The following is an 18,522-nucleotide window of genomic DNA, read 5'->3' on the forward strand; positions in this document are numbered from 1 at the left end:
TTTTCCGATTCATGTTCCGATTCGTGTTCAAAATATAAAATTAAATTGAAATTAAGTTGTTCCTCAATCATAAACCTGCATTTGTGGACAGACAGAGACAGACAGACAGACAGACAGACAGAAGTGTACCAATTGTTGAGTTAACCTCACTTTTTGCTTTGCATGCATGGGGTAAATATATGGAAGGAGAACTGAAAAGATACAAAATAATAATTCAGACACAAAGAGAACAATATCCACTACAGCCATGTAGTATGTAAAAGCATCTGTAGCTATTAATAAAAGCCCAGCAGATAGTGCCAATCTGATTGAACATTTTGTTGTCCCCTGTAGAGACAATAGCTAATTTGACTTTTAGTTATGGTTTAATAACTTCAGAGAACTTTAAGAAAAATGACAACAGCACAATGGCTTCCTAAAACAAGTTATTTAACGCTTGTTAAGTTTTAAGCCACTCTGAAAGAATTGACATTTCTCATGCACAATGTCTCCCCACCTCGAATATCTTTGCCAAAGTCCAACGAGGAAGAAATGCCACTCCCTTCTGCCACAGTTTCTTTTTCCTTCAAGTGGTCGTTGTCTTCAATACTTGCATTCTTCTGACCTTCCTTTAACTTGTGCCGTGGTGGTCTCTTCGGAAATCCAAACATTGGCATGATGACCAAAACCATTGCGGCTGCACAAGCCAGGAAACCTCCCCACCTATGGATCGAAGTTTGTTAATACATGAGTGAGTACAAATATCAAAAAAATATTAACATCCAGTTCAAAAGTTAATTCAATTTTACCCCACATTTTCTCCCTCGATCATACGTGTGTGTGTGTGTGTGTGTGTGTGTGTGTGTGTGTGTGTGTGTGTGTGTGTGTGTGTGTGTGTGTGTGTGTACTGGTAGAGGGGCACTGCATCAGTGACACAGTCGCGCTTCAAGAAATGATAGCTACCCCAGCAGCTAAGCTGCCATACGACCACCACATCATGACTGTTTTTTGTATACAGAGTCGAGGCTCGTTGAAGAGCTAGAATCAGGGCACTGAATGGATCAGAACGCAACAGGACATTTACATCGAAAATGTTATTTCTCATCAAAGCCATTCAGCAAAGTTAACCGTGTTGGCAGGCCACAAACAAAAGTGATCACAAGCAGTTACTACGATATCCAGGAAACACACAGGTAAGAATTTTTTTTTAATTAAAAAGAATGGAGGGGTGGTATGCCAAAAAGTATGTAACCAAGGTAGGGATGGTCACAATAAATTATCATGTGACGACATCCCTACATCTTTTTTGAATGATGATTGTTGCCTGATATTGTGCATGAAAGCAACACACACACACACACACACACACACACACACACACACACACACACACACACACACACACACACACACACACACACACACACACACACAATGGTGTCAAGATGTAAGCGGCCTTCCAATGCTAAGATGCTCATGGCAGATGCCGCTAGTTTTGTGGACCGTGAAGGGAAGAACGGCGTAAGCCCGGACCAATACGAGGCTGCTCTGCTCTGGCCCTGGTCGAGATGTCGGGTGGCCTGCGAGTTGATTCATGGAGGGAGAAATTCCAGCTGAGGAACTCATGGAAGGTGAGGAACACATTACAATGTGTGGCAATTGTAGATGAAATGAATGGCAGCTGGGGAGGGTATTGCAGGTAAGGTTTGTGGGTGAGGAAGTTGTTCATGTCTTCAGGTAGATCAGGTTCCTGAAGAAAGAGAGGACTGCAGCCCCCACCATGCCTTGCCCCCAGCAGCCCAGCAATCGACTCGGTTGGAGAGCACACCAGGATGAGGGTCAGGATCAGTTGAGCATGGGGCAGGAGATGGCCATGATTGGCTGTAGAACATCATTTAGTTGAAGACCAGCTATTATGGTGCTGGTGAGCTAGAAGTCAAGGGGTGAGGGGTACCAGAAGACCCTCATTTTGAGGGTCTCCACTCCAGGAGTACAAGACCGCAAGATGGTGGAAGAAATATATTTGCTTTTATGTCGGAATTTTGTGTATTTGTAAAAATCAGTCGTTAATTAAATTTGAAGCCAAGAGGGTAGCATGCTAAAGAGTATAGGAAATGTTGGATAGTCCACATCCATGGATCCACTTGTCTCAAAAGACATCTTTCAAGAACTGTCACACATTCGAAGCACAGCGGCAGGTAACCTAGTCTTGCTGGTACAAGGTGATATGTGAAATATTTAATCGTCGGAGTTCAGGAACAAAGAAATTCTACATTACAAAGTAAGGTTCACCATTGACTGTTGCTTCTTCCAAAAAAAAGAAAGGACCAGTGATGTGTGACTCCCTGAGAGAACACCAGACATTTATTTTGGTAAGTCTCTTCATCGGGCGCCATTGCAAACCCATTGTGCATTTTGTGATGAAGCACAAAATTTGGCACAGATAGACGAATATATAAATACATTTTATTACTTCTCTGGTTTTTCTTGGTCTATTCGTGATTGTCTCATTTATATAACATATTAAACACCCTCGTGTTTGCTGGAGGAAATGCATGTCAAATTCAGCAGCAAAATGTTGGAACAAAGCATGCAACAATAAAATGTGGGTAAGTGCTGCTCTCTAGTGTTAAAACCAGGGTTTTGCTCCCATAAGAAACAAGTGGATTGTCTAAAAGTAACGTTACAAAATTGATAGCGAGGTTGCGAGGGGTGCAAAGGCTCCTTCGGTCCCAGCAGGGAACACCATCTCCTCATTGAGCATCCAGAAAGAAAATTCACAGGAGATTATATTGAAATTTTCAGGTTGTTGGGTTTAATTTTTTGGATGAGGTGTGTGTGTGTGTGTGTGTGTGTGTGTGTGTGTGTGTGTGTGTGTGTGTGTGTGTGTGTGTGTGTGTGTGTGTGTGTGTGTGTGTGTGTGTGTTTGTCATACTTTTTGTGTCTTAATTACATAATCTATTAATTTATTATGTACTATTGGAATGTACCTTTTGACCTTTTAGACTGCTGAGACCCTTCAACCTTTAAAGATCTTTAAGATCCTTAAAACCACCGAGACCCTAAAAGACCTTCAATTTTTATTATTATTATTATTATTATTATTATTATTATTATAATTATTATTAGGGTTCCAAGGCTTCCAGGCATGGAGAACAAAAGAACCTCTGTACCTATTGTTTTTGTTCAGACTCGCAAAAACACCCAAGTCCGTGAAGACTGATGAAAATTTGGTCCAATGGACCGACGGGTCCCCAGTACACATAAAATACATGACTCAACTGATATGTAAATGTTCTTTGGGGAGCCTACAGAAGTTAAAATGACTCTGTCTAACCTGGAAAGCAATTATCCTTACCTGATCCAGACAAATATTATTTGGTTGCAAAGGTACAATGTGCAATACTGGATTTTCAAAAAATGTTAATGCCATATATACCCAGACAGAACTATTTGGGAGACCATCTTACTATTTCACATCTGTGAACTTGTCCAGTAAAAAAAAAATAAAAAAAGTAAAAGGTTGAAACATTTTAACCAAAAATCATCCAGTTAAGTAAAACACACACTAAAAGTCTAATGGTTCGAAATGTTATGATTAGACAAGAATTATTTAAATGTGAGAAACAAAGGTGTTGGAAACAAAATGGAAAACGATTTAGTTTGTATCAAACACTCAAAATGGCACAATGATCTCTTGTGGGAGAGAGCAGTCTCATCGCAGAATATACCAAAGAACCTCTGCCTTCGGCTCTTTCCAATAAGACGTTCTGTTCTCAAAATGATCAAAACATGTACTCATTTGGAGAAAGATAATATGTCCAAGACAATAAATTAAAGTGCAACGGTCTCCAGACTCGGACCAGTTTTTAATATATTTTTCATGAGATTTCGCCCACCAAAAAGCCAAACGCCACTCAAGGTGGAGGCCACACAAGGAAAGGATAGATATCAAACAGAAAGGAGGAATCCATTTACATTCCTCTTGAATTGAGATAGGTTGGTAGTGAAGGGGAAGCAGGAGCAGGTAAACCGGTAGTAAAAAAAATCTGCAAAAACACCTCATTGTCTTACTCCTCAGGACAGATACAGCGTATGGATGGGAAGAAACTGCCGACCTGTGAGACCCTCAGAGCACATTCCGTGGTAATACCTATAGAAAGAGGCTCAAAGAAGCAACTGAGCAGTGGACTGAGAAAGGTTCCAGGGATGATGCCAATGCCTGTAACACCTGAATGGCAGCACGTCGCTGGATTCTGTCAAGAAGAAATAGGTGACAGGCTGGAGCACAAGCCCAAATATGGCAATGATTTGAACTCCATGACAGGTCATATGGTGGCCTTGTATAGATAGATCATAGAAGCTTGAGGAAGGTAACACTGAGCACGAAATAAGCTGCCAAGGCATTGGGAGGCTCTTTTAGCTGTAGCAGAGATGTACTTTTTCCAGTTGAGGATTGAGTTGATATTCAATTCAAGCAGACAGATCATAGGAAGTTCTTGCAAAGGTGAAGAATCCATAGACAGGGTTGGAAAACAAGGAGAGCTTGAATGAGACACAGACAACAAATAGGTCTTCTGTTGGTTGAAAGTACAAGCCAGTCTTTTCCACATTTAATCACACTATCTAGGTCCTGATTGAGAGTGGTACTGGCATGGACACAGGAAGGAGGAGGAGACATGGTTCCAGTTTGGTCGTATACAGTGTTGAATCATCACCGTAAATGCTTAATTGAGAAAGAATACAATTTGGCAGATCAATGATATACAACAAGAACAATATTGGACCCAACACAGACCCGTGAGGAACACCAGCATTCGTATTATGGACAGGGGACGACTGTCCCTCATGTACCACAGAGACTTGACGATTTGCGACAAAGTCAGAAATTGTATCAAGCAATTTTCCAGATATGCCATGTGATTGTAGCTTATGTATGAGGTCCTTGTGCCACACTTTGCCAAAAGCCTTCGAAATGCTGAGACCAACAACCCTAGCTTCTCCATGATCCAAAGCCCTATTTACGTGTTCAATGATGAGGGATAGAACATCACTAGAACACCTTGAATGTCGAAAGCTAAAGGGAGATTCTCAGATTCAGGGAGGCCACCAGATTCTCTCAGGGAGGGAGCCTCGTGAGTGGAGGAGGCCAGTGGGCCGACCACATGTCTCGTGGTTGCCACAGGTGGATCGGCATCAAAAGGAGATGGGGATTGGCCAGGCATCTGCCTTGGGGATTGTCAGATGGAGGCCCCTGAAGTACCGGCAGAAAGTGGACACAGCGACGCGCTGCTCCAGCGCATGCTCCCACCCCTGAGCTGATCTTTTTTGATAAAAGCCAATTTGTAAACAGGCAGCCCCCGACTTCATGTACAGGTTACGTTTCTGAACGTTGTTCGAAAGTCGAATTGTTCGTAACTCGGAAATTCACTCCCTTCACCCCTTTGCAGCCTTGAAGCTCTTGGAAGAGCTGTAACATAGAACAGATTATGGACAAAAAACAAACAAACGAAAAGAACAGCAGAAAGAAGAGGTAACGACCAAGAGCAGGGAAGAGTGACAAAATATAGTGGACGGTGACATGGAGAAAATGGGGATGTGGACAGAGATTCAAACGCAGGACAAACACAGCTTATAGGCGAGTGTGCGATGGTATGTCCAGTTTAACATCCATATGAAGGAAGGCATACACACATTGATGAATAACACATAAATAACGTAAAATTAAAACAAAATACATAGACGTAGAGTCAAAGCAAAACAAAAACTTTCATTGTTCATTCCCGTGACTGTTAAGTTGCACTAATTGAATGAGGATGATGAAGGTGGCAATGGTGATGTCCTTTCAACCTTCTTGAAAAATCCAAGGCAGACTGGACAGAGGCTGTCTTTTTCTCATCGTAAATCACAGTGTCACAGCTGAGGGCATCGGTGATGATTCTTGCAACTTTGGTGAAGCTGTCAAGGTTAGTGTCTTCAGGTTCAAATACAGCCAAGCCATTCTCAACAAGACTGAAAGCTTCAGCCATGCCCTTTATCTGAACCTCCTGAGAATTGCGTCAACCTCCTCATCTCCTCCAGCTTCCTCTGAAACCTTCTAGGCCTCCAGTTCCATCAAGAGTCTTCATTACTGAATGGCTGGGAATGGGACTTGAGCAGCTGCTGGAAATCATCAGCATTCATATCCAGCTCGAGTTGCCTGCCCAACTCGACAATCTTGCCAATCACTTTTTCCTCAATCTCCTTGAAGTCCTGGAAGTCTTACACACTACCATTCCACGGTGCGGCTGAAGGTCATATTCGCAAAGCCAGAGCTACCTGCACCAGAGGAAAGTGGGTGGGAGTTTGATGAAACCAAATGCAACTTGCATCCAAAACTAATGACACTGGATCGTGTTCCATCAGCCTGAACAGAACTCTTGATGTGTGGATGCAAAACTACCTGCACATCACTTTGTGGTACATGCAAAAAGCATGGCCTGGCATGTAGTCCCACCTGTGGGTGCAGAGAACAGTGCCCGAATAACCAAGAACAACTGTTACCAGGGGAGGAAGGATCTGATGAGGATTAACAGTACAGTACTCTAATCTATAAATATCCCAAATGATTACCCATTCATGTATGTGGTCCTCACCTTGTGCCAGGACTCTGCAATGTTTTTAATGCAACTGTAGATGTTGTAATTCTTTATGTTGACCTTAATGCTTGGGCATAGGTCCGATGCTGATCATACAGCTTGAAGGAATTGATCACCCCATAATCCATGGGTTGCAGCAATGCGGTTGAATTGGGAGGTAGAAACACAACCTCAATGTGTGGATGGAAATCATTCAGGAATGCAGGGTGCCCAGGAGCATTGGCGAGCACAAGCAGAATCTTGAAGGATAAGTTCTGGCTCGTGCAATATTCCTTCATCTCTGGTACAAAGTGGTGGGTGAACCAATCCTCAAGCACGGTGATGATCATCCATGCCTTCGAGTTAGCCTACCAGATGACAGGAAGTAATGGCTTGCTGATGCCCTTGAGAGCCTGAGAGTTCTCCGAACGGAAAACAACCAAGAGTTTCAGCTTACAATCTCCAACTGCTTTACCACCAAGCAATAGGGTTAACCTATCTTTGGCAGCCTTGAATCCTGGCATGGACTTCTCCTTGGCAATGTCAGAGTGGTCTGGCATCTTCTTCCTGAAAAGGGCGATCTCGTCAACGTTAAAACTGCTGGGCACTGTACCCCTCCTCCCGAATTTATCCACCAAAGCACATGGAAATTCACTGACTACTTCATAATTGGAATGCATGGTCATTTCTTTAACATTATAAAATAGGGATGTATGAGTCAGCCTTTTTTTTTTGTAAAAAAAAAGGTAGAAAAAAAACCAAAAACGTTCGAACAAAGCTAAGGATGTGCACTTTGGTCCTAAGGCCAAAGTATGCAATCCAACAAAGCTTATCAAGTTAATAAACACATGCACTTCGGCCCGAAGGCCAAAGTACGTGGTCACAAAAGATCCGAACACCCTCGGTCCAGAATACACAGTCATGTAATAACTTTATCAGTTGCATACTCACGACAAAAAGATCAAACGTAACAAAGCTAAGGACATGCACTCCAGCCCTAAGGTCAAAGTAGATAGTTCAACAAAGCTTTTCAAACTAGTATCCGCACGCACTTTGGCCCGAAGGCCAAAGCACACGGTCAAACAAACAAATACATCCTATCCAACAGGGCCAGAATACATACATTGACCTATCAACACATCCTGTATATCCTTAGGCAAGCGGTTCTGTAGTTCTGCAACTGAGCCAGTTTTCCCATTTAACGATAGTTATCATCCCGGCTTCAACTTAAAGGTCGCATTCACTGATACTGGGTGTCTTTCCTCCAGGGCTTCAGATTGTGGTTTTACATGAGATTGTGGTGCACCGTCAGCTTGAATCCCAGTCAAAAAGTGTGATTGAACCATCTATGGAATATGGTTCTGCAAACAGGAGAAATGAGAAACAAGAGTTAGTACGTGTCGACGTGCGTTTTAAGAGTTTAAACATATGGGGTTACTGAAAGAATCCGTTTATTTTCAAGAAGCTGGGGAGGGTTGTGATGTCAATCAGAGGGGGCTCAGAGAACTGAGAGGGCTATACCAGTAGAGGGAGTTGAAAAAGAAATCAAAATGAGCCTCCAGCTGTACGTGATTCGAGAGCAACAGACCTTGTACCTCAGTGCAGTAGGTGCCGATAACGTGATAGATGTGGTGCTGGGGCCTCAGCTCACGTGTTTCGTCAAAAATACCCAATTAATAATCATAAATGTCACAATTCCATTTGCTCCAATTTCTCGTGCTGTTCGCGCCGCACTCTTATCTGTGCGAAATGCTTCTGCAAACTAACAAACAGAATGTCATTTCGACATTATAAAATTCCGAAGAATTGTTCACGCTGCGTGAACTGCTACGATTTTGGAGGGGAAAAAAAAAGATGATTGTGACAATGTGTGCACCTCCTTACCTGAGAAGCAAGAATATTAGGCCCAGGAAGGGACATTTTGCTGCAAAAGTGATTGAATTGTCTGGTTAAATATAATATAAAGTTAAATTTTGTGCAAGTAGTAGTACAAGACTGGTCAAAAACTTCAGCAGTAATCTCCCTCTGGTTCACGTATCGCTCGTACAGGTGTATGGGGAATGTTTCCCAAGACAGGTGACATTGCAATGCTTAATACAATTTCTGCAACTGCAAGAAACTGAAAAATATTCAACTTGTTATGGGAGCACTTCGTCAGGTTTAATGTTTTTAAAATTTCTTGAAATTGCAGCGATTCTTGGAGAAAAGTCACAACGTCGGATGTCCTGTCGTGAGTGGGTGCCGTGGCATCTTGTGCAACCTTCCCCCATTCCTTCTGATCAGTTTTAAATTTTATTTATTTTTGCTTTGCTGATGAAATTGTATCTTCACATTAAGGAAAAAACACGATTTTGTGGCAAAATACCGTTGCAAAGGAAAATGCACCACAAGTTTGTGAAATGTTATGACGTATTGTTGTGGGCCGGGGTTCGACGGCGATAAACGACCACTAGGTGGAGCAGTAGAGTCGTCTCCCACCGAACACCCGGAATTTATGTCGTGACTCTCGGATAAGTCCGAGAGTTCACGGGTCCCTTAGCGGACCGTGGTCACCGATATTTCGACGGCGTGAGGTGGGGTCCACTGGTCTAATTCCAATTTACCTAAGTACTCACGCCGTCCAACTACCGAGGAAACCACACCCTCGGCCGACTTTGTCCGAATCGAGTCGCAATCACCAACTCGGATCCCGCATAACCGAGGGAAGTTACCAAAGCCGCGCCGGACCAAATGAACAATTTATGGCACGAATGGCTTTACTATTTCTCAATACGCACCTTGCTTGGCCAATGAGAGAAAGCACAGAAAACGAGCTGGTACATTTAACAGGGGTTTATTTATAACAATAATCGGGGAGGGGGAGCACAAAAAGAGCAGAGTTATCCGAATAAGAAAATGTAATTTACAAGGAAAAGAAAACACTTGTACAATTATACTTACAGATGGGGCCCACGGACACACACACACACACACACACACACCCAAAAGAAACTGGACCCCGTGGGTCTATTCGGTTGAGCCGGGCCGGGGTACCTGTCCCGCCTCGTGCTGTCACACCGACCCCGAACCACCACGGTGGGACTCGAACCCACGACCTTGGCGTTGTCAGCACCAAGACTGCAGACCGCTCAACAACGACTACAGACCGACTGCAATCGCCTCGAACACTCCTGTCTGCCGTCCTCTCGTCTCTGATTTTTGTCTCTTCAGGTGGGAGGGGTTTCTTTTCTCGCCCCTCGCCTCCTGATTGGGCGAGGGGTTGTTGGATGACTCGTGGTCAGCCTCCCGATTGGCTGAGGCATGCGTGTGGTGCTCGCCCTTGACTCATTGGCTGGAGGAAATGGTCCATGCCCTTCCTTGGAGCGGAGCCTCGATCCGAAGCGACGGAGGCTCCGCCCATGCCCTCAGCCAAAAACACGTCAGCAATGGCGACTGGGTCGAGTGAGGGACGGTGGCGTTGCTGTTGTAGTTGTTATAAAAACCTAACTAAAAAATAACTCGTAGCGCACACACGAAATTCCCATTAGACAGAAGGAGGGATCCTAACTATAAACACATACTTATCGAAATAACTGAACTACGGGGACTCTGGCTGTTTGTATGCACCAGGTTTCCAAATCCGTAACAGTATGACCTTATCGATTAAACATGCAAATTTTATTGCAAAATGTTATGACATGGTAGCTTTTTTGACACCGTAGACCCCGTACCCTCCTTCCTTCTCTCAATTTATCCCCCCACCCCCTCGCACAATGAATAAGAAGACGTGGTGGTGTAACGATTAGAGAGTCCACTCCAAGTCTGGGAGGTCGGTGGTTCAAACCTTGGCAGAGTCATACCAAAGAATTAAAAAAACAAGCTCAAATGAGTTAAGATCCTCGTCCTCTTAATGATGACGTCATAAAAACGAATATGACGTCATTGTGATGTATCAGGTTTGCGATAAATTATCTGTGCTAATGCCCGGCTTGATTCCCGCAAACAAAATTCAAACAGCTTGCCTAGTTTCGGAGATAGTTGTATAGGCGATCTCCATTAGCGGCGATATAATGACGTCAACTTTTTTTTCTCGGAAGAATTTCCAAAATCGGAGATGGTTACTGCCTGCGCGTGGGCTTTCTGGATATACATGGCAAGTTTCACGAAGATCCGATGAAAACTCTGGGTTGTGAAACAAAAAATGTCGAAAAAAATAGGAATGACGTCATAAAAATTGATATTACGTCATAGTGATGTATCAGGTTTGCGGTAATTCATCTCTGCTAATGCCCTGTTCGATTCCCGCAAACAGAATTCAAAAAGCTTGCCTAGTTTGAGATAATTTTTTTAGGCGATTTCCATTTGCGGCGATATATTAATGTCATAACTTTTTTCTTGGAGGAATTTTCAAAATCGGAGATGGTGACTGTCTGCGCAGGGAATTTTTACATATATATGCCAAGTTTCAGGAAGTTTCGATGAAAACTGTAGGCTGTGAAACAAAAAAGTCCACAAGAACAACAACATGAGTAAGACTTAGAGATCCTCCACGAGGATCTAAAAACATGGTACATGCTACTTCCTTGCTTGATGTTCAGCATTTACAAGGTTAAGAGCACAAACGATCCCCATGGGGAAGAGGGAATCCTTCCTAAGGAAATGACATGCTGAGTGCAGTGGGAAAAGTGGTGCCATTGTTGTGGTGGTGGTCGTATGGCAGCTTCGCTGCCGGGGTAGCTATCATTTCTTGAAGCGCGACTCTGTCGCTGATGCAGTGCCCCTCTACCAGTACACACACTGGAACTGGTACTCATTTCACCGACCTCAGAAGGATGACAGGCTGAGTCAACCCCCTGGTGTATCAATTCAGCGGCCGACGGGGCTTGAACTCAGGACCCGAGGATCCCAAGCCATCACCCTAACCACTGAGCCAACACTAGGCTGCCGTTGTTGTAATGTTGTTGGTACTCAGAGTATCCCAGGAAGTGACTGCATGTAGTGTGTGTGCATGTGTGTGTTTTTTTCTCCACTGTGAGCCTTTGATCATGTCAAAAGAACAACCATTCATTTTGAGTCTTCAGACACAAAGGGCTGCCAAGGCACTGTGATCTGAATTGTGATCATCCAGGGGGGCACAATCCTGGACGGGTCGCCACTTCGACGCAGGATACTCAAATGGCTCCTCTTTCCCAGTAAGCTGATACTCATTTTGACAATCTCGGAAGGAGGTCGAGTCAACCCACCTGGTGTTATTATAACAGCATGACAGGGATTCTAACTTAGATCCTTAAGATCGTTAGCCAGCCACCTCAACCGTTTAAGCCAACGACAACCCCCCCCAAATGTGTGCAGACAAAATCATTGTCCCTGAAGCAACTCAATTTTCATGGGAAGATGTAAAACTTGGATGAACAATCGTCACCGGATAAAGATTAGTCGATTTTATTGCAGGTAAACTCGAATTCTGGGAGTTTGGCAGGGCATCCCAAGTTTCAAATAATAATTGTCCAAGAGAAAAAAAGGCCGAGCAGTTAAACACCCATCTACACTGCTGCTCTACTACTAATCCTAATGCATGGCAGTAAAATAATTCTGCATGAGAATTGCAAGAAATCTCATCTACGAGTAACGGTGGCATCAGTTTTGTCCAGTTTGGCAAACTAGGTAAGCTGGGTCATCAAAAATGCAAGACAACCTCTTCAACTTTCTCCTCTCCTGCTTATAGCACAACTTGTTTTTTGTAAGGTTACACATTATACTTCAAAAGCTGAAGAACAAGAGGTTTCAAACAAAACACTTGCCAGTTTCCAACAAAGCGTGGATTCTTCTGGGCTGTCGGTCGTTCGTGCCAAGGATCAATGTAGTTTCCGATGAGAATACCCCCGAGCAAGTAACCAGCAGCTGGACCAAGAGCTCCCATCACGTACATGAGTGCTGTGCACACACACACACACACACACACACACACACACACACACACACACACACACACACACACACACACACACACACACACACACACACACACACACACACACACAGTTTCGAGACAATCTCTTTTAGGCATTGAAACGATGCAGTATTTGATTCTTTGCCTGAACTTATTCTTGTGGACATGACAATAAAAAGCTAATTTCTAACCACTCACTCACTTGTATAAATGTCGAGAACCAATTTTAAATTTGACATCGTGATGTAATGCGAAGCCATGATTCCAGAAAGAAAAAATCACAAAAATGTCCGCAAACGAAAATATCTGGAAACAAAAGTTGGCCGGTGGAGCCTCGCTCCCTTGGCCAGGAGAGGGCGGAGGTTGGATTGCACACAAATAAAGAATTATACAGCTCATTGTTTATTTGATTTATCTGCTTGCAGAACACAAACAAATTCCACGAGTATGTCATACTATTTTCCACTTTTGAATTATATGATGTGTAAAGCTGATGCAAATGTGGTTTTCAAAAATGCATAAAACGATTTCCCATTGCAAGTAGGCTTAAAAGTGGACTCCGAAGTCATCCACCGAGGCCATCAATGGTCGAGCACAGGGTCGCACTGTCATCTCCATGTTTCCGACGTTCTTTTGGGGTTCACCAGATGTAGCTTGGCTCAATTATTAATCAGTTGGCCAGGCCTGATGCTCAAATAAGATCAGGTTAGGAATTTCTAATTTGTTCATGGTGACGGCAATTGTGCGCCCACTCTTCGCAAAATGACACCGTGGGGTCTTTAACGTCCACCAATACTCGCGGATGACATGCCAGTTTAACGTCCATCCGAGGGAACGACACACACACATTGATGAATCACCCTGCCTCTGAAACACAAAGGATGATAGTTTATAGATAGTGTGTATACCTTGAGGTCACCCTGCCTACCATTGGAGGCATACTCGGAAAATAAACAAATAATGTGCCTCCGATTTGGTGGGTCTCCAAATTTATTCGATTTTGGTGAAGATCCAGATCCGGATCCACATACGAAAATTTTGAATTATTTTAAAGTGATTCCCCACCATTGAGATGTGGGGCCAAAAACGATATGCATATATATATATATATATATATATATATATATATATATATATATATATATATATATATATATATATATATATATATACATACACACATATCAATCACAGTATTTCAAGAAGTTGTTGACAGATCATAACAAAACTTGGAGGGGTTAGGGAGGTGACAAGAACAAGCAGATTGGATTTTGCTTCACATCCAGATGTAGATTGGACCAATCAGAGGGATACAAAACTGTTAAGCCTTTCAAAGGTATGCGGTCCACCAAGTGCCGTACTAGTTACTTGTGCAAATGTCGTGGGGAATTTTGACCCTTCTCCCCAGACCTCCTCTCTCCACCACCACTGACATCCTGACATCCAAATGATGCATGGGTTTTCACTCCCAATCGTACCTTGAACTAATTTCTTGCTTTTGCAAACCCAAAGTTCAAATATAAACATCACAATACAGGCTTCAGCCATCAATTCTCCCATTCCCTCTCCCTTGATTTACATCTAAGTGTGACTTGCACACAGATATGTCAATCAGCATTTCACCAATAAATGCCTAAATTATGGAAGAAGTAGGTGGTGGTCACAGGGGTCGGTGTAGGAGACATCATCCTGAATGAGTGTGTGGGTGTGCATGCGTGTGGTCGTGAATGGTCCACTCAAGGATGAGGTGCATGATGGTACGAATGTCTGAGACCCCACATGCAGGAATCATGGTATGTTGAGAAAACTTTGTTATTAAAATGAATCGAGCTGTTATTCTTCATATTCAATGGTGAGCTTCACTGCGCTGCCGGTCCGAGAGGCCACCACATCCAGCTGGCCGTGGGAGAAGCATGGGACAGAGACGTCGACACCGATTGCCTTGTACGTGTGACCTTGAGCCTTGTTGACCGTCATCACGCCGGGTCATACATGAATGCCACCCTGTTGGCATTGCTGTGCTCGTGCTTCTGCAGTGCGGTGATGCATTGCCTCAAGTCTTGCATCACACTCTTCCTCAGTCTCACTTGCTCGCTGTTGCCGTTGCCGCTGTGCCTGTTCATTTAGCCTGGCATCTTGCTCCTCTTCAGTCTCCTGTTGTCTCTTAGTGTATTTTCGCTTAGCTGCAGCTGCCTTGGGACCAATGGAGCTCTTCCTTTTTCGGGGCATCTAAAATCAGAAAGTCAAATTTTGATCAGAAACTTTGTAAACGTTCACTGGTCTGTCTTTGTCTGATTTTGATCAGGTTGTGAATAAAAAAGTCGCGACGTGGAAAATCAATCAATTGCAGCAGAATAATTGAAACGGCCAAAAAAAATATATAGATAAAAATTTTTTTTAAACCCGACGAATTTTTTTTTCGGTTTTTTAAAGCTTTTAAGCCTCGAAGGTGTGCTGTCGTACTCATGATATGTGCCGATTCCGAATGTGCCTTGAGTTTTGCTCTGGTGTGCGTAGTTCTCGAGTTATAGGAGGACAAACAAACATACACTACTACTTTATATAGTTACGGATCTGGAAACCAGATGCATTCAGACATACAGATGTCCCAAAAGTCAGTTATTCCGTTAAGTACATGTGAACACAGGTCCCTTCCTTTTGTCTAGTGTGAGAATCAAAGGTGTGCGTTTCGATGTTTTTTTTTTTAGGTAGGTTATTAAATCTTTACATCCAACACCCATCCCCCATCACGATCCATTACCCACCCGCTGTCCACTCACACCGACTTGCCGAGGCAAGATCTTGCAGCCGTTCCTTTTCAACGTTGAAACTCTTGCTCGACGAGTGCAAACACGCGTGGAAGGGGGGAGGGGTTCCCCCAACAAGGCCGAGACCCCGCCCAGAAGGGACGGATCCGTGGAAGCCGTCCAATTGGGGCGGACGGTGACGTCTGTTCCACCGAGCCCCTGTCCCATTCGGGGAGGTCCATAAAAAGACGACACCATCCTCAGTCTTGAGTGGAGTTCTTTGAAGGATTGAGTTGTTGGTGTGCGTCGTGTGTTCTGAGCTGGAGTCTGAGTTCAGTTCATTTCAGAAGGAGTTCAGCTCTGCGTGGGGCATTCGAGGGCGTTCGTCGGAGGTTTATTGGAGATGGGGCGTTCGTTGCTGGAGTCTGGGGCGTTCGTGGAAGTTTTGCTGGGTCCTATCCATGACCCTGACCCCCGCCGACTCCTCTCAAGTTCCTCCGCAGACACTAGCCCCAGGCGTGTGACTGTGGGCCAGGCTGCATGGCCATTGGCAGGTGCCACACCACGGAGCACCCCCATCCCTCCAACGTGCAGGTACCCCGCCGAACCCCAGCTCGTCTCTCTCCCTGGCTGCGGGAGTCCGAATAAAACACCTGGGTTTTATTTTCGTCCGTGTGTGTGTCTGTGTGTGTGGTGCCGTCTCTTAAGTAGAACTGCTCAAGTGTTTATTTCTGATCATTGTGAATTCTTTCTTGTATATTCTGTGATAAGTCTTGCTCTGTGTCCTTCTTATTGTAAATAAACCATTATTAGAAATGTTCCCAGTTCGTTTCCGTCCTTTCTTTCATTGGTCCAGCATGGTTCGGATCTGAGTTTTAGCCGGGTTTTTGGTTCCCGTTAATCTGCTCATCCTAGCCGGCACGGCTTTGGCAGTTCCGCTCGACAGCACCCGACCCGGAGTTGGTAGTCGGTAGTTGGAACTCTACCACAGTCCGTAGAACCACAGTCCGTAGAGTGACCCGGTTCGAGCAAGACGTGCCGAGGGTGTGGTTCCCCAGGAAACAACACCGCATAGTTAATTAGGTAAATTGGTTCGAGACAATAAGACCCTACGCGACGCAGTGGAGGTATTGACGTCCACGGTCGGTTAAGCAACCCACCGCCTCACGGAGTTATCTGGAGTGACGGCCTACAATTCCGAGGAGTCTGGTGGGAGACGACGTAACCTCCCCCACCTAGCGGTCGTTCTCGCCACCGGTCCCCAGCCCACAACAATATATATATATATATATATATATATATATATATATATATATATATATATATATATATATATATATATATATATATATATATATATATATATATATATATAAGCCGGTAGTGGTCGCTACATAATTGCATACTAGTCATACAGTTTTTGACGGATCGGGCTGAATATTTTTGAAAAAGAGCTTGTTTATAGTGCGCATAAAAGCACGGAAGCCAATTTTTGATTTTCGAAAAAAAAATATATATAAATATTTTTCGGATTTTTTCAAAAATTTCAAAGTCCCGTTACTAGGCAACGGTGGCGTCCATAGCAACGGTGCTCAAAAGCATACAACTAGATCGTGGTATGAACCTACCCATCAAGTTTCATCAAAATCGGTTGACTCCTCTGGCCTCCAGAGCTGTCCATTACATACACACAGACAAATGGAAAACCTGAGAATAACGGTAGTCTAGAGACTACCCAATATATATATATATATATATATATATATATATATATATATATATATATATATATATATATATATATATATATATATATATATATAGTTACGGCCATGGGTACCAAGCGTATTATGAGGGGGTTAATCCTTGGAAGAGCCGGACCCGGGTCCACCGCTCACAATTAACTTCGTGGTATGGTGGGTTGTTTAACAACCACGAACGCCAATCAGTTAACCACGAGTTCCAGTGTCCACCGTATAATTTGCCGTTTAACTAGAGGTCACGTGGCCCCCTGAATGGGGAATGCGCCCTCAGCGATGCACCAATTTTATTTTGATTAGATCTGAAGTAATGCGGCCGAGCATTTACCGGTGGTGCGTGCCGACTATGACAGATTAAATAGTTTGGGAATTACTTCCCAGTCTATCTAGGTTTGGACAATGCTGGATCAATGGAAAGAAAGGACAAGCACGGACAGGTTGAAACGTCAACAAGGAATTTATTATTAAGAAAAATAAATAAACTGAAGAACTTTTTATTTCCTTGTGGTGTAAAAATGGATGAATTCAAATCAATCAAAACAATCAATCAACAAAATAATCTCAAACAAAGAATTCAACTTTTAAAGAAAAATACACAAAGAGCAGATGCTTATCACTATGCCTTACTTAACAATTAAACACGAGACAAGGGTACCCAGCAGATCAATCAGGGGGGGAAATAAATTCGGTCTCGGCTTACCAAGGCAGAATTCGTCGCGTGTCTACTAAAAAGCCCCAAAATGTGTGAGCATGCCTTGGTCCGCCACCAGTGCCCTGCCTCCCCGTGCACTCACCCGCAAACAGGCTCGGACACCAATCGACATTACATAGTCACCCCCAGGACGCCAATAATCAGGTACGCCAAGAGCCAGGTACCGGGCAGAACCAGCAGGAATGGTCTAACTGTCACCAACCGTCAGGAGCTATCAGGAGCTGTAACCAACGGTCAAGAGCTGTAACCAACGGCCTGGAGCTGTAAGGAACTGTCAGGAGCTGTAAGGAACCATCAGGAGCTGTCACCAACGGTCAGGAAGGCGGTCCTCCTGTCCTTTTTTAAATTGACCATTGTGGGCGAAGTCTCAAGCAGACTTCAGCCGAAGCTAGCTTGCCTGTTGGCGCATCGCTGCACGGGACCTCCAACCGTCAGTCTCCACGATCATCCCTTCCCCACCATGGAAAAAGATGCAACTCCCAATTAACACAGGCATGGCTTACGACACATTGTTCAGGGTACTAGATGAACGCCAGAAAGCAACCATTTGCCGGAATTACTGAGCGAAACCGTGAACCTCTCACAAAACGTCAACGGCAACCATCACCTCCCCGTTCAGCCCGACATCAACAAGAGCCAGCCAGCGTCCATCGGGCTGCTGAACCAGATGTCAAATGTCGATGGAAAAAGGTGGATGCCTCGAGGTAAATGATCCACAGCCACGTCTGACCATCAGAATAATTGTTCAGGAAAAGCCCATGTTGTGTTTAATCAAATG

The 18,522-nt window shown here is 43.9% G+C and overlaps 1 protein-coding gene across 3 annotated transcripts in view; it reads right to left on the reverse strand.

The window, feature by feature from the left end:
• The window catches only part of SLCO5A1 (solute carrier organic anion transporter family member 5A1), a 98,176-nt gene that overhangs the window by 57,536 nt on the left and 22,118 nt on the right, over window positions 1-18,522 (reverse strand). For all 3 annotated transcript variants that reach the window (XR_015051372.1, XM_085855450.1, XM_085855451.1), the window contains exons 2-3: window positions 12,377-12,509; window positions 497-702 (exon numbers count right to left, since the gene is read on the reverse strand). Coding sequence is in view for 2 of the 3 variants with exons in the window: in XM_085855450.1 (XP_085711576.1) it covers window positions 497-702; window positions 12,377-12,509 (339 nt within the window). In the remaining variant the exon portion in view is untranslated. The remainder of the gene's footprint in view (window positions 1-496; window positions 703-12,376; window positions 12,510-18,522) is intronic.

Source organism: Eptatretus burgeri, chromosome 14 (genome assembly GCF_056783735.1).
Source record: "Eptatretus burgeri isolate ZD-2024b chromosome 14, Ebu_testis_v1, whole genome shotgun sequence".
Lineage (NCBI taxonomy): Eukaryota > Metazoa > Chordata > Myxini > Myxiniformes > Myxinidae > Eptatretus > Eptatretus burgeri.